At 41.5% G+C, this 19,970-nt stretch overlaps 1 protein-coding gene across 1 annotated transcript in view; it reads left to right on the top strand.

Annotated features, from left to right (window-relative positions):
- The first annotated feature begins 843 nt into the window (after window positions 1-843).
- Window positions 844-19,970, top strand: part of agap3 (ArfGAP with GTPase domain, ankyrin repeat and PH domain 3) — a 72,603-nt gene continuing 53,476 nt past the window's right edge. Inside the window, exons 1-6 of the mRNA XM_086273317.1 lie at window positions 844-2,890; window positions 10,060-10,118; window positions 12,540-12,627; window positions 15,726-15,811; window positions 19,211-19,352; window positions 19,785-19,919. Of these exons, the coding sequence (XP_086129443.1) occupies window positions 1,315-2,890; window positions 10,060-10,118; window positions 12,540-12,627; window positions 15,726-15,811; window positions 19,211-19,352; window positions 19,785-19,919 (2,086 nt within the window). The 5' untranslated portion in view covers window positions 844-1,314. The remainder of the gene's footprint in view (window positions 2,891-10,059; window positions 10,119-12,539; window positions 12,628-15,725; window positions 15,812-19,210; window positions 19,353-19,784; window positions 19,920-19,970) is intronic.

The raw sequence follows: 19,970 nt of genomic DNA, 5'->3' as shown, positions 1-19,970 counted from the left end.
GCCCATTACGCTGCACTAATGCACCAGAAGATTGAATAGGCCACGTAAGGCTGCTCAGTCTTTTTATTCTCTGCATTTAATCGAATGCCAGCATTCTCAGTAGCTCAATGTGCTAATTTTCTCAATGAAGTTAGATGCAGGACTGCCCACGCAGTGAATGTGTAATTATGTTTAGATTCAGAGAATGCCATTTTACATAATGTCCAATGTACTGCTTTCTGCCATGGTAACCATTAGTGCTTTAAAAAGAACAAGTTCCTCAACAAAAATAGCTGTCAGCCAATCTTGGAATTAAGTTAAGCTCTCCCATTGAGTGTAGGCTGTATAGTGGGAGCCACTGGAAGGTTGGTGTGTGGTTGTGTGGGTACTCCCATGTTACTCCGTGGCTGTGCTGCATTAGTATTCTCATAGATCCTGGAGCGAGGGAGACATTTTGACTTCTGCGTCCCCGTAAAAGTGTTTAAAACCTAAGCAGCGTATCCCCAAAGCTGATGTGTTTAGGTGAATCAGTCAAGTGTCTAAATAAATACGAGAAAGTTTATAGTTTATTCTTTTCTTCTACCATTGGTCAATCCAAATAAAATGCCCACTTATGGCTGTTTCTTGTGGCTTGTAGTCTGTATATATCAGTGTGTAATCAGCAGAGTCTTATCTCGATCCTGTGTGTTCACTTTTGTCTGTTTATACCTCCGGGGGCTGTTAGCAACTCTGGTGAAATCATGAGGGCGTGTTCAGTGTCCTTGGGATCCACTCCTTGTTTTCCATGTGTCCCGGGGGTTGGAAGGCAGCTGAAAGTTCAAACAGAGACACACTCCCTCATGCTCTACATGGCAAGAGCTCAGAGATTAAGGGGTTTCTCTGCACCGCCAACAACAGGGATTGCTCGCAGTTTGCAACTTGCCAAAGAAGAAGGATGATTCAGTTTTTTTGAGCTGTAACTTTTGTGTCTGTTACAGATATGCCTTTGTTGCAAAATCAGCAGTTAAAGTTTTGTTTTTCTTCTGTGCATCTACTTGCTCGAGACAGGTAGAATAGAGCGGAGCAAAAAGCAGCTACCATCTAAATGCCTGTTTGATTCTGCTGAGGAAAGGAGCCAGAGGATGCAGGTGGCAGCGAGGCTTTGAACTAACTTGTTTGAAGTTGTTTTTTTTTTTCTTTCCTCATGTCAAAGGTGAAAGATTATACCTGGCAGAGGAATTTAGTCTTCAAATGAAGGACTTCATGAGCTGAATCTCAACTCTCTGGCAGAATGTAACACACTGGTTTCAGTGTGTTAATGAGGATGATTGTGTGAATCCGTCTGAATGAAGTGTGATGCTTTTCCTTAGCAGTGGGAACGTGGATGTGACCCCAAGGAGTACAGCTATAGAACAGCAGCAGCAGGAGATAACTGTATACCAAGTCTCTGTAATCTTGAAAGAAACACATACAGATGCACCGGTGTCAGAGCTGGAAATGGGCCAGGTCACTCACACCCTGGTTGGGAATTGTCAGCCAAATGGAGAAATGACTTGTATAGTCCAAATGGAGAAAAGCCCGAGGTTGGGCAAGGCACAGCACGAGCTCAGCAGGTGGCTCTCCCTCAGTAGCGCCGGGAGGCATAGAGAGGAGGTAGTGGTGGAGGAGGATGAGGAGGAGTTGGAGGAGGTGATTGCGGGAAAAATGAAGACAGACAAGTTTTTTAAACCACCTTCAAAATACACAGGAAACTCCTTACTGCTAACAGCTCAACCAGACGCCAAGGAGCAGCTCATTCAGAGCTCAACATCGTGCTCTGCCACCATCCAGGCTAAAGGACTTGTTCATGGGAATCATGACAGTGCACCAGGAAGAAGGTCTCTGCCTTGGGCCCTGCTACGAAGGTCACATCAGGATGAAGCCCTGCTCGGCAGAAGGACGATGAGCATGTATGACGGTCCGGTCAAGGTCCAAAGAGATCGTCAGCCCGAACAAGAACGACGGCTGCTAAGGCCCAGGAGCGTTTGCATGCTTCCAGGCGCAGTCGCAGTTCTGCCAGAGCCCCAAGCCCAGGAATCCTGCAAATGGACAGGAAGTTTAGACAGCCACCAGCACAGGAGCAGGAAGGCTGAGCTAAGAGCAGTGGATGGCCTCAATCCTGTTGTGGCTCAACGGCCATCAGGCCCTGCGGAGGTGAACCTTAGGGTCCGCCAGAGGAGCTGGAAGCCCAGGCCCGTCAGTATGACAGTACTGGAACTAAAAAAGAGGGGCTCTGATGATGAGATAAACAGCGAGAGGAGTGGCAGCCACAGAGGTGGCGAAGGAGAGGGATTTTTCAAAGGAGGCTTACGACGGAAACTGTTTGGCAAAACCTCTCAAGAGAAGAACAAGGAAAAGCAAAATGACAAAGATGCTAAAATTTCCCCCAAAAACAACAAATCTGATACTTCAAGAAGTACACTGAGCTCTTTAAGACGGAGTTTTAGTCTGCGAATCAGGAAGACTCGTCCTAGGGATTTGGGTCCTGGGGTAGAGTCAAAGGAGTACTCTCAGACTAAAAGTACTGCTGAAGAGGCAACGATGCCTCCTCAACCCTTCTCGTACCTCACAGGAAGAAAGATTTCAACTTCCAGTGATCAGACGGAAGATGGAGGCATGCAGTACATTCAGTATCACAGCAGGGGGAAGGTCAAGGTAATGGAGGTACCTCTCCATCCACCAAAACTGACTTCCAAACCAGTTCAGGAAGAACAAAGTATATGGCAGCTCATAGCAAACCGTTTCAGGAGGAAAGACCAGCCAAGCAGTGGCAAAAGTGAAATTCAGCAGTCCCAAAGCAAAGACAGTGGTCAATATCCCCAGACTGGGAATAATAAGTCACAGCCTGTCACCATAGAGACTCTGGCAGGCATTGACTCCCACAAAGGTCAAGGTAAGACCTGCAAGACTGCTGATTTATTTCTCAGCTCAGTGCTCCATTTTATATACCCCCTCTTGCTCACTGCACAGAAAGTTACAGCTCGAGAGAAATAAGGAAGTGCACTTTTTTTAGGCCAAGCAAATGAAAAACATGTGGGGGAATTGTGAGTTTGGATGGCATTCAAAAAAAGTCCAAAGAGTCCTTTTGGAATTTCTATTTCGGGTATTTTATTTCTCCAGTGTTTTTCATGTGTGAACCTCAGTTCGTGTGCACATGCACAGCAATTACTTTGCCTTCTTTGAGGTTTTTGTAGTTCAGTCAAAAAGTAGGTGAAGTGAAATCACCAGTGACTGCAAAGAACACATGATAACAGTTTGTTTTACAGAGGGGCGGCTGTGGCATAACACAGTCCCCGTGCTATCTCTGTGTTATCCTGACCCAGGCCTGCTTATTGGTCTCTCAGAGACGCAGCTTAAAGAAGTAGCATTAAAGCAGTTAGTGGCTGTAATGGGGATGCATTTGGCAGTCTCGCAATGCTAAATTAAGAGGGCTTACATACTGTAATGATGGGGAGAGGAGCAAACGACTTAAGCGCTGTGTTTAAAGGTTAACTCTGACAGTGAAGTGTGTTTGTCCAGTTGCCTGGAAGAGCAGGCAGAGAGGCAAATATTTGTAACTATCTGAATTAATGGCTGTGATTTGCTGCGTTTTGTGCGTCAAGCTCCAATTTCACACCTTTTCAAAGAGACCTAATTAGTCGTCTGTGACAACCTAATAACTTCCCCCGATGTCAAGTTGCACATGTCATGTATATATTCGCAACTTTTGAACCAGCAAAACATTTCTTTTGTTTTAATTTTCATGTTAAATTGAGACTCATGAAGGGGCTGAGGTCAGACTTGTTAATCTCTTGTCTGTTTGTATTCTCCCATGACACGTTACCAAGGATACCTATTGATTTGTTTTCCAGAGTCAAGTGGTATTTGTCCATTTCTTCCACTGCAGTCAGTCAGTCAGTCAAGCTTCAGGAATGTAGGTGTGCCGATCAGCTTCAGTTAAGCTGGGTGTTCAATGCCCTGGGCGGGACTCTGCGCTTGTTGCTACCTGCCTAACTGTTGGTCTTAAAGTAAATTAAATCCAGAAAAGCCGAAGCCCAACTCTTCTGTGACTGAACGCTTGCATACACTCAGGCTGTACTTGAGTGTGTGTATGACGTTTGGGTGGAGGAAGGGAGTTTAACAGGGGGAAGAGTTTGAGGTGTCCCCACCCCCACCTGTCGAGTAAACAAAGCCATCCTGTTGGATCCAGGAGTGGCCAGTGAACTGTGTGCTGAAATGGGGAGTGGGGTGTGGTCTCTGGGGTCCTTAGAGTCGGAGAAGCAGTGTAGGTGGTCAGCGGTGCACATGTGTAGCAGAGGTTGAAATACTGCAGTGGTGCTGCAGATAGAACTCTACAGTAACCTGTACTCTAACCTGTCAATGTAGCTTGCAGACAGGAAAACACTCAGTGATGGGTATTTTTTGGAGTTACCTTTTAGAGAAGAAAATCCCCCCCACGAAGGTGAAATCCAGACTCATTTATCTTAAATCTGACACAAAATATATTCATGAGGATGGAATTCCCTTTGTTTCCCTTTCGCTTTGCCTCCTTCCTGTATGTGCTTTACCTTTCAGATGGAGTGGGCCTTACTTTAAAACCTGCAGAGGGAAAAATAATTAGAAAAAAATGCTTTTGTTTTTGGCGTTCATATCAGCAGGTGTAGTTGAGTCCCCAGCAGGTAGCTATGTTCAAGATAAATACACTTTCAGGGGAAGTTGAATAAACAGTGACACAGCGATAATGCCCTCTCAGCTGCAGCAGGACACATAGGGAGACGGCAAGATATTGAAAAACCACTGAATCGCAGACAGTCTGGTTAGGAGCAGAGGGAAATCTGTTAATAACTGAATGTAACTTGTATATGAGCAGCTGCCACTGCAAATCTCAGCTCCAGTACATTGTGTTTTTCAGAACTGTGGCTCATTTGAAGCAGGATCCTGCTGTTTCACCAAGAGGTCTACCAACCATTTGCCAAAAAAGCTGCAATTTGTGGATCTTCTCTAACTTTGCTTTCAGTTTCATTCATGCATGACTGATTCCTTTGGTTTTTGTTCTTTTTTTATTATTCCTTTTTGTAGCTGCAACGATAACCTCTGGCACATTCCCTTCTTAATTTGACAAACTGAGTCCGTCAGCCTGGGCATTCCACTGCAAGGCTTCTTGAAAACCCAATTTGCAAATCTCATGTTAAATGTGAATTGGGATGTCCAATTTATTTTAAGGGGAAGTGATCAATGCCTTTCTGCAGACAACACAAGGCTCTGGGAGCTTTAAGTAGGCCAGACCATCCAGGTTGCATTAGACGAGCTCGGGGTAAAGATTTTCACCTTGTTCTCTGGTGACTGTGTTTGTCACTTACCTAATTTGATGGAAATGACTGGCTTGTGCTTGGGAGCTCAGCAGAAGAAAAGTAAGAGCTCTTATGCTTGTTTTTTTCTGTAATTTCTTTCTTTTTTTTTTGTTTTTGTAGAGCTACAGAAAGAAGATGCTGCAGGACCGTCTTTGTCATGACATGCATGATAAAAGTAGCCAGACAGGGAATGTCAGTTGGTGAATCATCAGAGTAGAAACACTAATTGCTAGCTCAATTCTCACTCTGTAATTCATGACGGAAGGAAAGTATGGTTGGAAAGTTGGTCAGAGTAAGAGTGGAAGTTTAGATCTCAAGGTTGTCCTCTCTCGTTCCCCAAAAAACCACTTCAGATTCACTGCACATTGGCACGCATGCATGCATGTGCATACGCACAGACTTGCTGCTCACATTAGATTTTCTTTTCTCATGGAATAAGTTGGGGCTTCGCTTGTGCTTCGCTACCCTCAGACTGAGTGGTCATTTTTATCTGAGCAGACGTGAGCAGCGAAGTGAAAGACCTGACAAACATGCTGCCAACAGTTTTACCCTCACAGTTTTACCCTGGTGTCCTCTGTAGGCATCGCGAGTCCCGGGGCTCCCTTGTTTCCATAGGCATTCTGGGACACAGCGATATGGGGATGGTCATATTTAAAGAATGACGTAATGCTGACCACATGGATTCAATTAGGGGTTTTTCTTTTAGTGGGGGAACAGTTCGGTTCCACTTTATCTCTTTCGGGATGGCAAATTTCAGGCATCTTCACCATGATGCTGTTTCTTTGTTGTGTTCTTGATTTCAATATTATTTTAGTGAAAGGCACTCATTTTCTATTGCTTCCTTTTGTTGTTATTATTGTCTGTGAAAGAATAAGTGGTGCTGTTTTCCGGTAGTCAATGCGGTGCTCCAGAGAGGAAGCGATTGTCAGTGGCCAACAACACAATTTCTGCATTGACCTGCGATGACCCAAAATTTCCCTTCATGGCTACACGTTAGTTGGGTTGAGTTTAAAATACTCCTTGTTTAAAATCTGAAAATCATGTTTTTTGGGGGCTTCATTTATCAAATATTATTCTTTATTCATTCTGCTTTATTTCACTAATAACCAGTTCTTCATTAAAAGGACAATCTAGGAACTACTTGCTAATTATATTACTGTACTGACGAAAGCATCTATGTACCCATGATGGCAGGCTTGTGCTAATGATACAGTAACAGGATGTAAACATTAGATGGGCTGTGATGAGACAGTAGAAAGAAAATAGTTCCTATATGAAAGTGCCGGACCATTCTAGTAACAAGGTCATGATACCACGTTTGACAAAAACATATTTGTTGGCACTTTAAGTACAACAAAAAAAGCTGCGTTGAGTTCCATTATATTCAAGAGAAAGCAGATATTACTACAGCCAGTATAAATGACTCACAATCTAGTCAGATAAATAGCAATGCATCCCAGAGGAACATACAGAAAGTTTGATTTTGGGTGAGCTGTTAACAAAGCCTGAAAGACTGGCACCTTAAGATGGGTTCATGTAATTGCCATTTTTGAGCATTACCGCTGGTTGACCTTTCAATAACAAGAAACAGGAACTGTAATAAAATGGGGCGGCAGCCTTATCGGAGATCGCCCCAGAGAGCCGTGACCTGCATTGAGTTTCCTGCACTTAAAAACTGAGGCAGTTTGGATGTCTCCGCTCATGTTCTGACATGTCAAACCCACACTGAGAGGGCTTAACTGGAGGCGTGCTGTTTAAAGACTCCTCTGCTCCAAACAATGGTTGGTGAAAGGCCCCTGTGTTCGGGATGCACTCTCCTCTCCCACAACAAGTGAGACATCCACAGCAGAGTGACGCTCTTTGTAAATGGATTGGAGAAAAAGTCAAGATTTTAACTGATTTTTGTTTTTGTGGGGTTTTTTTTAATGGACAAGTCAAGGGGAATTTTTGGCTCATGTCTCCCCGTCTATGAGTCATTTATGCTTTTAGCATATTTTGGAAAAAAAACCCTGAAACATGTCCTATAATGACACTGGGGTCCTTACTGTTTATGCTTTGTGTCTTTTCATATTGGCATCGCCTGCAGCAAAAAGAAAAACCGCCATAGCTGTGTAATGATGGTGTACGAGTAGTTTAATTGTTATGGTTTAGAGATGTGGAGGGGGTTACCTGTGCAAGGCGGCATGTAGGCTCCTGTATTAGAGATGGTATCTTATTTGGGAGGTTCAGATGGCAAGAAAGCCTTGATCCAAAACAGGAAGGTGGTCTTTGTTCTAATAGATGTTATGACACATAGCTGTACTCCATCTCTGTGGGAAATGGGCACAGCTTGTGGAGCTGTCATTTGTGTTTTTAGTTCTGAGGGTTCACATTGTACTTTATAGTGTTCTGCCCTTTTTCAGAGCTCTATTATCTAGTCAATGTCTCCAAATGTCACTGGTAAACCTACCATGCTGAATCAAGCCTGATAATAACTGCCTTTTAAAACAGATTAGCAAAATCCCCTCCTAAGATTGGGCTGTACATTGAAATGGCCTTCACAGACTGCATTAACTACTTCTTCACACTTGTGTTGTGTACAAATAAACAAATCTAGAGGAAACAGAAGAGTCGGACAGATTGAAAATCGTGGGGATCGATCCATCCATCCATGCATTTTCTTAACCACTTATTCAAATCAGAATCTGGGGGCTGGAGCCAGCTGACATTAGCTGACAAGCAGGGTAGTGGCTCTTGGGGCTTCATCTAATATCGCCGTTAGTTTTTGGTTTAAGTTGCTTTAATCAAAGTGCTTCTATCATTGAACTAAGCCTGAAAAACTGGCACCTTAAGATTCCTTATACTCTGAATGCAGGGAACAGTTTTTCCAGGTATCCGTTGTAACCAGCAGATACCTGGTCCAAGGTATTTTGTGATGTTTACAAATGGAGATAAACTTTTTAAAAAGTTAATTCGTCTTCAGATGTTAGCTGATGAATTTAAGATTGCATTTCAGTAAACGGGGTTCCACTTTTGAGGGGACCTGCATGCAGCTAAGGCCTGCTTGGATTTGATTGGTCGATTGAATTTGAACTAGGAGCGGACTATAGACTGAAACCAGAAAGCTTCCAGCACTAGAAATCACCAGAAGGTTCGAATTCAGCTCATTCATATGCAGATATGTTTCTGGAGGATTATAAAAAAAATCCTACTTTATGCAAATTATTATCACAGAAATATGAGATGCACTGATTGTAATTTTCTTGGCTGATTTTTATTTCTTATTTATTTATTTATCTACTGATTTATTCATTTAGTTATTTATTTAATTTTATTTTTGCTTATTCCAGTTTTCTAAGCTCTATAAGGGACAGCTTATACAAAAAAATCAACTTTTTTTTTCTATGCGGGATATTTTTACACTAAAATAAATTATTACGTTTCTTAATTTCCCACAAACTGGACATGATAGACTCTCACTGAAAGAACTGAGAATAAAGCTACAGATAATTAGCTAAAATGGGTTTCTATACATTTGCCTTTACTTGACATATTTTACCCTACCAAACAAAAGCAGGTTTATCAGATTTATATATCAACACAAATGCAAGTTACATAAATAATATAATAATTATGTTTATAACTTCATCAGATAGCAGCACGTGGAACCTTTGCTCTTTTTTTTTTTTTTTTACTTGGCTAAACAATTTTTTTTCTTTTGTTCCTGCTTTGAGCCCTTGCTCATACCGAGTCTGTAGATACTGAGCTCTGGATAGCTTTAGCTTTAGCCACTCTTCCTTTATTAGCCTCTTTAAAATGTCCATGTTCAGCTGGGTGAGGGTGATTTAAGTGTCTCATTAGGTTTAACATTTCATGGCGGTTCCTCCATGGTTTACTTTGGCCAACTTTGTGTCTTCCTCAGAGCTCAGTAATGGCTGTGAGCAACTATTAGCCTGTGCTGCTGTGCACATGTTGCACATGCATAATCAGACATATGTGAGGCTGTCCTATTGGTCACCAGTCAAGAACACAGCATGACTGTATCTTTTTCTTTTTACTTATTTAAAAATTCTACTTTTTTAAAGTTTTTTTTTTTTTTTACCTGTCTTGTCCAACAGCATTTATTATCATAATTATGATCTGAATGCACTGTTTGCCATACAGATTTGGTTTGCCTAAACTCTATAAATAATGTTTTAATAATTCATATATTTGTATTATTATTCACATAGGATATGTGTAATTTAGCAATGCCAAAGCTGACAAGCAGGGAGGGGTTGAAGTGGTAAAGAGAAGAAGGGGGGAAATTAAAGAAAGATAAAAGAACAATGAGGGAAAATAGGAAAAAGGTAAAAATAAAAGGACAAACATTAGAACACGACAGGCCAAATGGCTATATATTCATAACTACACAACTTTTTCACTAAAGTTGGCTCTATCTATCTGCCATAAAACTTTGATTCAGTGGTTCTGGTTAACATGTGTGCAGGAAATCTTTTTTTTAAAAAGGGCAACAACCCCACAATTCCTTTAAAAATGTTTTACTGTAATTGACTGCTGTGTAAGTCGAAATGCTTGATGTGACTGGTGTAGCATTCAGCATAAAACTTATTGCAGACTCTTTAAATTCAGCCGCTAGCAAAAGCTGTCGGTGCCATATTATAGCTGGGGGTCAAATAGAACAGAACGCATATTATCGCTTAGTACTTTTTGCTTTTGTCATTTACGTCTTCATTTGTCTTTTTCTTTTTAGACTCTTTTGTCAACAGCCAGGAATGGACATTGAGTCGATCAGTGCCGGAGCTGAAAGTGGTGAGTAACTTTTTTTTGTTGTTTTTGACAATCCTGGTGTTAATTTGCCCTCAGAGGTTTCATCTTACTAACAGATTTAAATGTCAGTGGGAAAGCATGTTCTCTCCATGTAATACTAGTTTTGCATTTCACATGAGAGGGAACATTTGAGAAATTGGCTGGACTTTTTCCCTGGCACATAGTGGGTGATTTTTAATGAGATGCGTTGGCATGGCGATACAGGGTGGTTTTGCAGCAGGACACAGGATGAGTGACAGTTTTGGGCTAGGCCAGTGACACATCCTGGGTCCGCTCCCACCCGCCAGTGAAGCACACGCACAACCTCTGCCAAATGCACTACTAACATCCTCACATGATTTAATGCCATACCCACATAAAGACTAGCAGCCTTGAAAGGCTCCGGTCTGCCGTTCTCCCAGTGGATATGATATTTTCAGTGTTAGGGGAATTCATTGTTGTGGCACCTCGAAGAAGGGGAAACTTCAATGGGGGGATTCACAGCAAGCACAAAGACAAACTTCCTTTATTGGCTTCAAACACTTTTAAATGCGTCTGTTGCTTTTTATGTTTCTAAGGTGTTAATTGGCAGCTTCCATGCGGGGGTTTGTTAAATGGACCCGGTAAGACTAAATTAAGTGTCGCAAAAATAGTAATCATTCTTTTCAAAACTTTCACAGAGTTACCGTGCAGCGACAAGGTCGTGCTGAAAGGAAGTTGGTTACAACTCTCAGAAGCTTTTAAAAACGATAGGGGGGAAAAAAGCAGGTTTTGCTTTCTTCCTCTTTGATACCACAGTAATAGGGGTCAAAACAATTCCTGTAGATGAATTAAAACGATTAAAACCATGTGAGAAAACCTCTAATTTTTTTCTGCCGCAACAGTGAGCTGTACTCTGGTACTGTTGATTTCGTGCTGGTGACTTGACTGTGGTTAAATCCTGTTTTATTGTCATCTTTTGATCATCTCACATCAGAGCTAAACGTCTACAAAGAAGAGTGAAGGTTCTGTAGTAGCATAATGCTGATACAGCATTTCGAGATCATAAATCCTATATACCAGCGGGCCACAAAGCCCAGCAGTTAAACAGCAGGAGAATGCTGGTTCTGTGGCACATTCAAAGCCTTTTTTTTTTTGACTCACAGCTTTTACAGCACCACAACTTTTTGCTAACTTTGAATTTATTCATAGCTTATTCTTCTGGGTACCTCATGATATACATACTTCAGTTATAAAGAAGCTAGACTAGGAAAAGACCTTGAACACACCTTTTCTCTTGTGCCTCAAACTTCCCTATAATTAGAACCATACCTGCTTTAACACCCACTAATGATCTGTGGAAGGAGAGGGCGATGGTGGGTAGAGGAGGAGCTGGAGAGGGAGGAGATGAGGCATGTTGCAGTCTTTGTTCTTCCCAGACATGCTGGCATCGTCAGCCCACCCTCAGCCATGCATCACCCCGAAGGCACTGCAGTTTGGTCTGGTCTAGACGGCAGGGAGAGGTAGAACAGGACAGACTACAACCAAAGTCGGGTGTAAATCAGAGGCACTTGGACAATATTTCAAACTCACATGCCCTACGAAAGGGACCTTTACCCCCTTGAACACAAACCATATGGAGTTTCTTTTACTGCCTACTACCTTCTAAAGTTTTTAATTTGATTTTCTTCCACCTAGCCAACACTTGTTTTCACTTCAGGCCAGTGTGTAATAAAAATCTACTTAGCAGAGAAGCTAAAAAATGGAGTCACCTTTAGGTTTAGTGTGAAAGTTTCATTACTTTTTCAAATAATTACACCTTGACCAATTTTAAGAGTAAAAAATAATAATAATAGAAAAATCACACCCACAAAACTACATTTTTCATTTTTTGAACAAGAAACTTGCATACTGGTAAAAAAAAAAAAAAGAGTTAGTCTTTTCAAAGATGCCTTAAATGCAGCACTTCTTCTTTTTTACTTATGTTCTTAAATGCACACACATTGAAATATATGCGCAATAAAAATGCCCAGAACGCCAGTCTTTGATTTTTCAGTTGAGTTCTGATGGTATGTCTCTGTAGAAAGAATAATCTCTAAAACTTTAGTGACTCATACAGCTAGGATTTAAGACTTAGCAGCATAACTAAAGATTAGGAATTAAATGAGATGTGGAGATGGTTTTATTTCTGATATTATTGACCTTGATGCAGTGTTTTCCTTTTTGCCACACACAATTTGCACACACTGGGCTGAAAACTTGCAAAGCCTTTATGATTGAGGTTGAAGCTTCAGTTTTTTGGAAAGAAAATATAAAAAAATAAAACTCAAAACAGCACGACTTATGCAATTTCAGTGCCTTTGTGGTAGGATTTTTTTTCTTTTTCTCTGTCAGGTCACTTGAACCTGTACATCATCTCATAGCTTTTTGCTCTTGGACTTGCAGGGGATTGTGGGAAACCTGTCCAGCGGGAAGTCTGCCTTGGTTCATCGATATTTGACAGGGACATATGTGCAAGAGGAATCGCCTGAAGGTAAGAGCCTGCTGAAGAAAGCGTGGGTCAGGAGGTGGATTACAAACATGATGCCCAGCACAAAGATCAGAGCATTGCAGATTAAATGCAGCATGTTTACCGTGGCTCTTTTGACCTCAGCGCCTCAGCTGCCGCAGCCTGTCATATGTATTACATTGTTGACGATGTGTGAAAAGCTGGTTTTGTCAGCTTTCTGTTAGGATGGGACGGTTGGGTGACCATATTTGGAAGAGTGTAATAGGATATTTAAATAATGAAGAACAGCACTGTTTTTTGTTTTTTTTGCCGCTTCTGTGCGTATTTTTATAATTAACTTCCATTAAACTGTTTTGTTTTGGATTTTGTTAAGCTTCCAAATGGCGAGATTGATAACTGGCTCAGTTCTATTTCTCCCTTCACTGAAAATGGAGGGAAAATGACAAAATGTAACATTTCTAGTAATTTGAAGCTCATTACTAAAACATGCAAGTAAAAGTGGCACTGTAAATGAAGGTTTTTGTCACACTCAGGTGCTTTTTACACATTTAAAGCACTTGATATGAAAGGAATCCTTTTATGTGTGTGTATATATATATATATATATATATATATATATATATATACACACACACACACACACACACACACACACACACACACACACACACACACACACACACACACACACACACACACACACACACATAAACCAAGAATGCCCCCCTCTGGCCTGAAGACTGCGTCCTCTACAAATTCCAGCAAGATGTTGGCAAACCCAGAGTTAACTGATGATCTTTGAGGGGTTTGCAGTGTTTCATTTTAGTGTAATTATAGTGAGGATGAGACATGAAGCGCATAATTAGTTTCTGGCATTTTGCTGCACCATGGGAGAAGGAAAAAAATCCTCATAGCTTAATTAGTCCTTGAGAAATCAATGGCTGAAATGCTGGGGGAGGAAAAAAACCCCAGATCGACCCTTGTTGCTTTAATCAGGGAAATGTATCGGCTCATATATGTCCGTGTCCCTTCACATCGTTGCTCTGATACGACGTACCTGTCTGGCGAACACCGGGCACCTCATTGTTTCTTGCGCTTCAACACTGGCTTCACTCCAGACTGACTATTAACACTGCAGAGAAGCTTCACCCAGCAGAGGGAAGGTTCATCCGTGGCTGTTTCTTCACTGTTTTGTTCCTGGGCTTTTGCTATGATATCTGAAAAAAGGTACTGGGGTGTGTTACTATGGCAACGCCGGATGGAGCTCCGTTGGATTGTGGCTCTGTGTCAAGGTCTAAGCCTCCGTGTAAGCAGAGTATGCTTACTGCGTGTTAACCATGCCTACCAACTCACCGTCTCTCTGTAGGCTGTGTGTGCAATGTTATCACTCGCCTGTTTTTTTTTCTCCTTTATGAGACGTTGAGCACAAATTCACATTATTCATAATTAGTCTTCATCACGCCAGGAAGAGAGAGTGAGGTAGTCTGCCTCATTTATTCACAGCATTGGCTTATTCAGGCTCTAAATAGAGACGACGACATTCTGGATGATTATGTAACTGAGATGTTTGCTTTGAATTTCCATCCATGTTTTCTCCAGAGCCGTATGCTTTCATTACAGATACTGGTTTCTGAGAGTCTCCTCCATAATCCGTTCTGGAGTACGAACATGTTGCCAGCTTCCATGCAAACCCTTTTCTCTGATAAATCTTTGGTTTGCTCTGATGCAATCAGCATTCACACATACAGATGCATAGTTTCTCAGTGCTTTGTCGGAATCTGCAAAGCGCTTTGACTTCAGTAGAAAAATATAAATAAATAAAAAGCTGACTGGTGGTTTATGAATCTCTCTCTCTCTCTCTCTGCATGTTATGCAACCAGCATCCAGCAGGCTTTGAGAGCCCGTGCAAAAGGCTGGGAGAATCCCCGATTTGCAGAGCGGGCTAAAATCGACTTAAAAGCGTGGAAGTGTGGCTCAAGTGCACGCTGACACAGGAATAGTGTCCGACTATTAAAAAGAAAAAATCTGGGGCCCCGCCCACTTACAGCTCCTCTGATGTGTGATCTTTAGTTCTGTGGGCTGGTTTAACAACACGATTTCCAACTTGTTCTTACTCAGTCGTTCCAGGAGTGCACACATCTGCTGCCTTCAACATAATTTTCCTTTTTTTTCGGGGGGGGGGGATACATTTCACGATCATTCGTAGACCTTTTTAAATGTGTGCCTTATTCAGTTTTTGAAACGGCTTTTGGCATATTTTTTTGTATTCATGAGACATCGTTTTCACTCCCAGGGACATCTCTAGCCTCACAACTTTCTCATTTCAATGTTTTTAATCTCCACAGGATCGAGAACCATTCAAATGATATGCAAAATCTAATTTACAGCGTGGTTCTCCCATTGGTGTAGTCTTTATCTGCAGCCAGCTTTGCTAACGGCAAGGAAAATCTATTTGGGCTACAAAAGAAATGAAGAAAAGGGGAGAGAAACTCAAGGCAGTATGGATGCTACGTTCTTAACTTTCCACCAATTTTTCTGGGATGTGACTTAAAGCAGAACAGTTTCGGAGTCACGACACATTTACTGGATTCTGATGTTTATCTCCCATTGCTTCCTTTCCATCCTTTTATCATCTTTTCTAAAATGAAGTCTATTTGTCTTAAGATATCATTTATTACAATTAGCCGGAGAGTGTTTGTGAAGCAAAAGTCGGGCCTTTTCGTGACTCATGGAAGTGCAGTGATAGTGGCGCTGAACTGGTTCCCTCAGCAGCTGTGCATTTGACACGCTAAATGGCAATTTCTCGCCCACATAATTGGCTCCAGAGAGACCTGGTTTCCTGTCAGCATGTGATCCAGGCAACACCGTGTTCAGCAGGTCTAAATTGAGAAGCTGCACTTAAATTCAGATGCATATCAACAAACTTTTAAGAGCCATACATTTCAATTGCTTTCTTCTTCTTCTTCTTTTTTAAATTATCAGTGGGTGTGAAATGTGTCTGCTGTCTTTCCTTTTTTTTGACAACCCCCTGGTGGTTGGTTTACGTTCTAACAGACAATTTACACTTTGATTAATTGACTGGCTGTGGAGTAAACTCTTGGAATAAACATCTCTTCCTTTAGGTGGACGTTTCAAGAAAGAAATTGTGGTGGATGGACAGAGCTACTTACTTCTGATCAGAGATGAAGGGGGGCCTCCAGAATTGCAGGTAGGATCCTTAAAAAGGTCTCTTTAATCAAAAGCTGCTGGGTAGAAACTGTCAAGCTGACAGAGCCTGCTTAGAGACAGACCATTACTTCTCTACAGGACTGTTTGGAGCAGACAGAACTCTGTGGGTGTTCTAACAAAAGCAACAACGGATCGATGCAAAAGCCAAGTCGAGATGATTTTTGTGGTCAAAGAAACAACGCCTAATTATCTTATTAGTATGCGAAATCTGAAGAGTTATGGTTAATTTTTAGGAGAAAATGTGATGTTGTGACACGTGTTATGACAGTGCAGCCATCAAAATCTTATCTTCGATTATTTGTGAACAACGGAGGGCCCAATTTTGAGCTACTGCAGGACTTTGTGACATTGGCTGTCTCCAATTTATATACTTTATCCAGTCTAAGAAACTATGAAGCTGAAGCATCAATGTCTTGATCAATCATCCAGGTAAGGAAACCCCAAAAAGTTTATTCTGTTCATCTGGACGTAGCATTTTCGGTGGGAGAAACATTTCATCGCTCATCCGCGTGACTTCTTCAGTCTTAGCTGACTGCAGGTTTCCCCAGCTTTCCCCAAGAGTACATTTGCAAAAGGAAAATAGCACCACTGGCAAACAATCATCATGATCAAAATGCTTTCCTTTGTAAAGCACGATGTTAGAAATGTAGTAGAGAAGTAAGAAGAACATTGTCATGCTACTTTATTATTTATACTTGAAGTAGAATAAGTAAATCCACTTAATTATGGGAGTGCCTGTGATCACTGGCACTGTTTGTGTCAGCAAAGCATGATATCTGACAAATCTCCTTGTTACACCCTGTTTCCACCTTCACTCCTACAAGGCTCTACTCAGACCGATTTCCATAGATGGGAGGATTCAGTTTCCCATAACCAATCATGAGAGACTAACGTGCCCCCCCCCCCCTCCCCACCCCATGAATGTAACCTAATTTCAAGTCCACCTTGATGCATGCTAATGGCACCACACTGTTATACAGCTGCATAAACCGTGAGTTTAGCCTGTTCCTTCGTTTAACTGCTGTGCCTCAGGGGTGCCAACAACAAACATGCACTGGCCGTTTAAATTTAATATCGCTGTTGTGGCACAAAGCTTGACTACAGCCCATGTCAGTGATTGGCTAATTGGCACTCATGGGACACCTGTTTTTGTAACTGAAAAACTGTTGTTTCATGACGTAATGTCCGGCCAATGAACACGTCCAAAGAGCTTGACTCATTCAAAGCTGGCGGAGCTTTACTTATAAACTTATCTGAACTGATGACTTCCTCATGAGGTCACAGAGGAATGTGACGACATCTACGGTACCTTTTTGTCGCCTAGCGGCCGTAAGCTCTCGAACACATGAAGGAAGGGTTGGGAAAACAAGGGGCAGGGGTCGTCACACTCCTTACTGTACAAAGTCGGGCTTCCAGCAACACAAGCTTGAAACATAGTGTTTGATGACATGGACAAAGAACAAATATAGATTCCTTAAATTTTAGTGAGATAAGAAAAAAAGTAAAGTTAACCCTTATTTATGTTTTTTTTCCATTTGACAGCAGTAAAAATACCATAAAGGTCATTTTTTTTAGCTTGAAATTTGATGACTTTCTTAAAGTGCCCTGATATGCCACATTTGCACACAGAGATGGCCAACTTCTAGCTAACCCATCTAACTAATTTTTAAATAATAATAATACAACAGAATAATAAAAAGTCCAAACTTTATGTCCTCCTTAACATTTGTACTTCATATGTACTTAACATCTTCCAAAAGTCATCTAATGGACAGGATTGAAGTGTTCACCGGGCTGATTCTGGCCCCCAGATTTCTGTTTGACACTCCTGTCTTAAACCAATAACAACATATAAAAGGGGTTAGGGTTAGAAAAAAATCACACTGATGTAAAGGTCTAAAAAACACGTGTCAGATGTGATACACTTGGCGTTACAAAGTTAATACATGCTTTGTGGTCACCCATAATTACAAACTCACAGATTTAACGTTGGTTCTACTGCCCACTTCTTAGACATTAGGATTCACTCTTCCCATTCTCACCAGCATGGTTTCCAGCTGCAGCAGGCAGCTGTTTTAAGCAGAATCTGTGATAAGCCCAGTGTATACTAAACAGCCCAGCACTAAACACCAGTTTAGCAGTGTTAGCAACAAACACACAGGGGCACATTTAGCAGGTAGAAGGCTTTATATGAAACAGGACCCATTTGCCTGGTGATCAGAAACAAATTAATTGACTTTTTATGTTCACAGGTTATACTTATTGGCCCCAAGTTGGCTAGTCACAACATCTTTTTATACACTGAGTAATATGTACTCAGTTACTTTGCACCCTTAAAGTAAATAAACTCTCTCACGTGAGTCTTTCTTCTAACTGCAATGTTATTAATATTTTCTGTTGCTAAGCTTACATAGATTTGATGAGGGATTTAAAAAGATTCAAATGTAATAATCGGATTCAATTAAAGGCCCAAGTATCAAAACCACCAGCCCCGGAGAATATAGACAAACTTGCTTGTGGCTTCATTCACAGGGTTCAGTGTTTCCGGTGTATTTACCCTGCAGTTGTTTTAGCGGCTAGTGATGCCTGGCTTGGCAAAGCTCCGATTTACGCTTGCATTACGCTCGGCGAGATTAGGGAATAGAAATGAGTGCAGCTCAGTTGTCAGCTGCCTGTATAATTACTGGCATAATTAAAGGCCTCCATTATGTTCCCACTCGCAGGAGGCTGAGCACAGTTGTGGTTTGGAAGCTCGATTTGCCATTCAGTCCCTGTGGGGGTCTGGGCAAACGTAAAAGCTGAATAAAGAAGAGGGCATTACAGGAGAATAGTTTGTCACTTGATTGTCACCGTTACTAGTACTGTGGAGTCAGCTTAGCCTATTTCCTGCTGTGGATGTTGAATCAGATTGATTCGCTCTGCTCCCTGTTGGATCATAAACTATCCAGAAATTCTGACATATATAGAGATGACACAGAAAATACACATTTTCCAGTATTATGGTAGCTGTGGGGATAAAGAAAGCAGATACGCATTCAGTAGTAATCATTATTCATTCAGTCTGTTCACCTTGGTCTGGTATCTTGCCTAAAAACATGTTTCAGTGTCCTAAGATTGTTGCTACACTGCCCCCTTGTGTAGATATACATGAAGTACAATAACAGTAAAAGTGCTGCAACCTATTATAAGGTAAAATGTATTCATAAAAGCTAAAACAAATAATGGTTTCCATCCCTGTCTCCCATTATCCCTTTTAAAATAAAAAAAATAGTATATTTTTGTGGTCAGTGCATCAGCGATAATAATGCAAACGTTAATTTGTGCAAATGTTCTTGTGGTAGCTTTTTTCTTTAACACATTACCTCTGCTCTGCCCTCAGTTTGCTGCCTGGGTGGATGCAGTGGTTTTCGTTTTCAGCCTGGAGGATGAGATCAGTTTCCAGACGGTCTACAATTACTTCTTGCGCCTTTCCAGCTACAGGAACACAGCAGAGGTCCCCATGGTCCTCGTTGGAACACAAGGTGCTTGCCCTGCATCTGATATGTATATACAAATGTTCTTTATTGCCTCTTACATAATGAAACTATAGCTGTTATATGCTATTCTTTAATAAGTGAGGTATATTGAATTTATATCTTAATGTCAACAAAAGTCAGGAGAAGACCAAAACAGTTTTTGTGGTTTGAGTGCCGATTTGTTTTTGTGCAAAACGGACCTCTGTTGCTGTCCACACATCATTAAAACACACCAGCAAAGCACGCTGTTGCACATCAGTACCCATCAGTTTTGGAAATATGGAAATATGTAGGCGTCTTTCAGATTCCGAGTATATATTCGGGACTTCTCTGTGGGGGTTTTTGGTGAAAGCTGTTGACACTGGGTATTGCCAGCTTCATTCATGGAATTAAATGTTTGATCCACATCTTTTTTTTTTTATTGCTCTCTTCTGCTAGATGCAATCAGTGCTGCCAACCCCAGAGTGATTGATGACTCACGGGCCAGAAAGTTGTCAAATGACCTGAAGCGCTGCACGTACTACGAGACCTGCTCCACCTACGGCCTGAATGTGGAGAGAGTCTTCCAGGACGGTGAGAGGGGGTGTTTTAAAAGTGCAGATAGGTTAAACAGGAAGGTGTAAA

This window comes from Aulonocara sp. 'chitande type north' Nkhata Bay, linkage group LG18 (assembly GCF_057382095.1).
Source record: "Aulonocara sp. 'chitande type north' Nkhata Bay isolate Kocher_YH1m ecotype deep benthic linkage group LG18, A_spYH_male_GT1.1, whole genome shotgun sequence".
Classification (NCBI taxonomy): Eukaryota; Metazoa; Chordata; class Actinopteri; order Cichliformes; family Cichlidae; genus Aulonocara; species Aulonocara sp. 'chitande type north' Nkhata Bay.
This window is presented reverse-complemented; position numbering and strand designations above follow the sequence as displayed.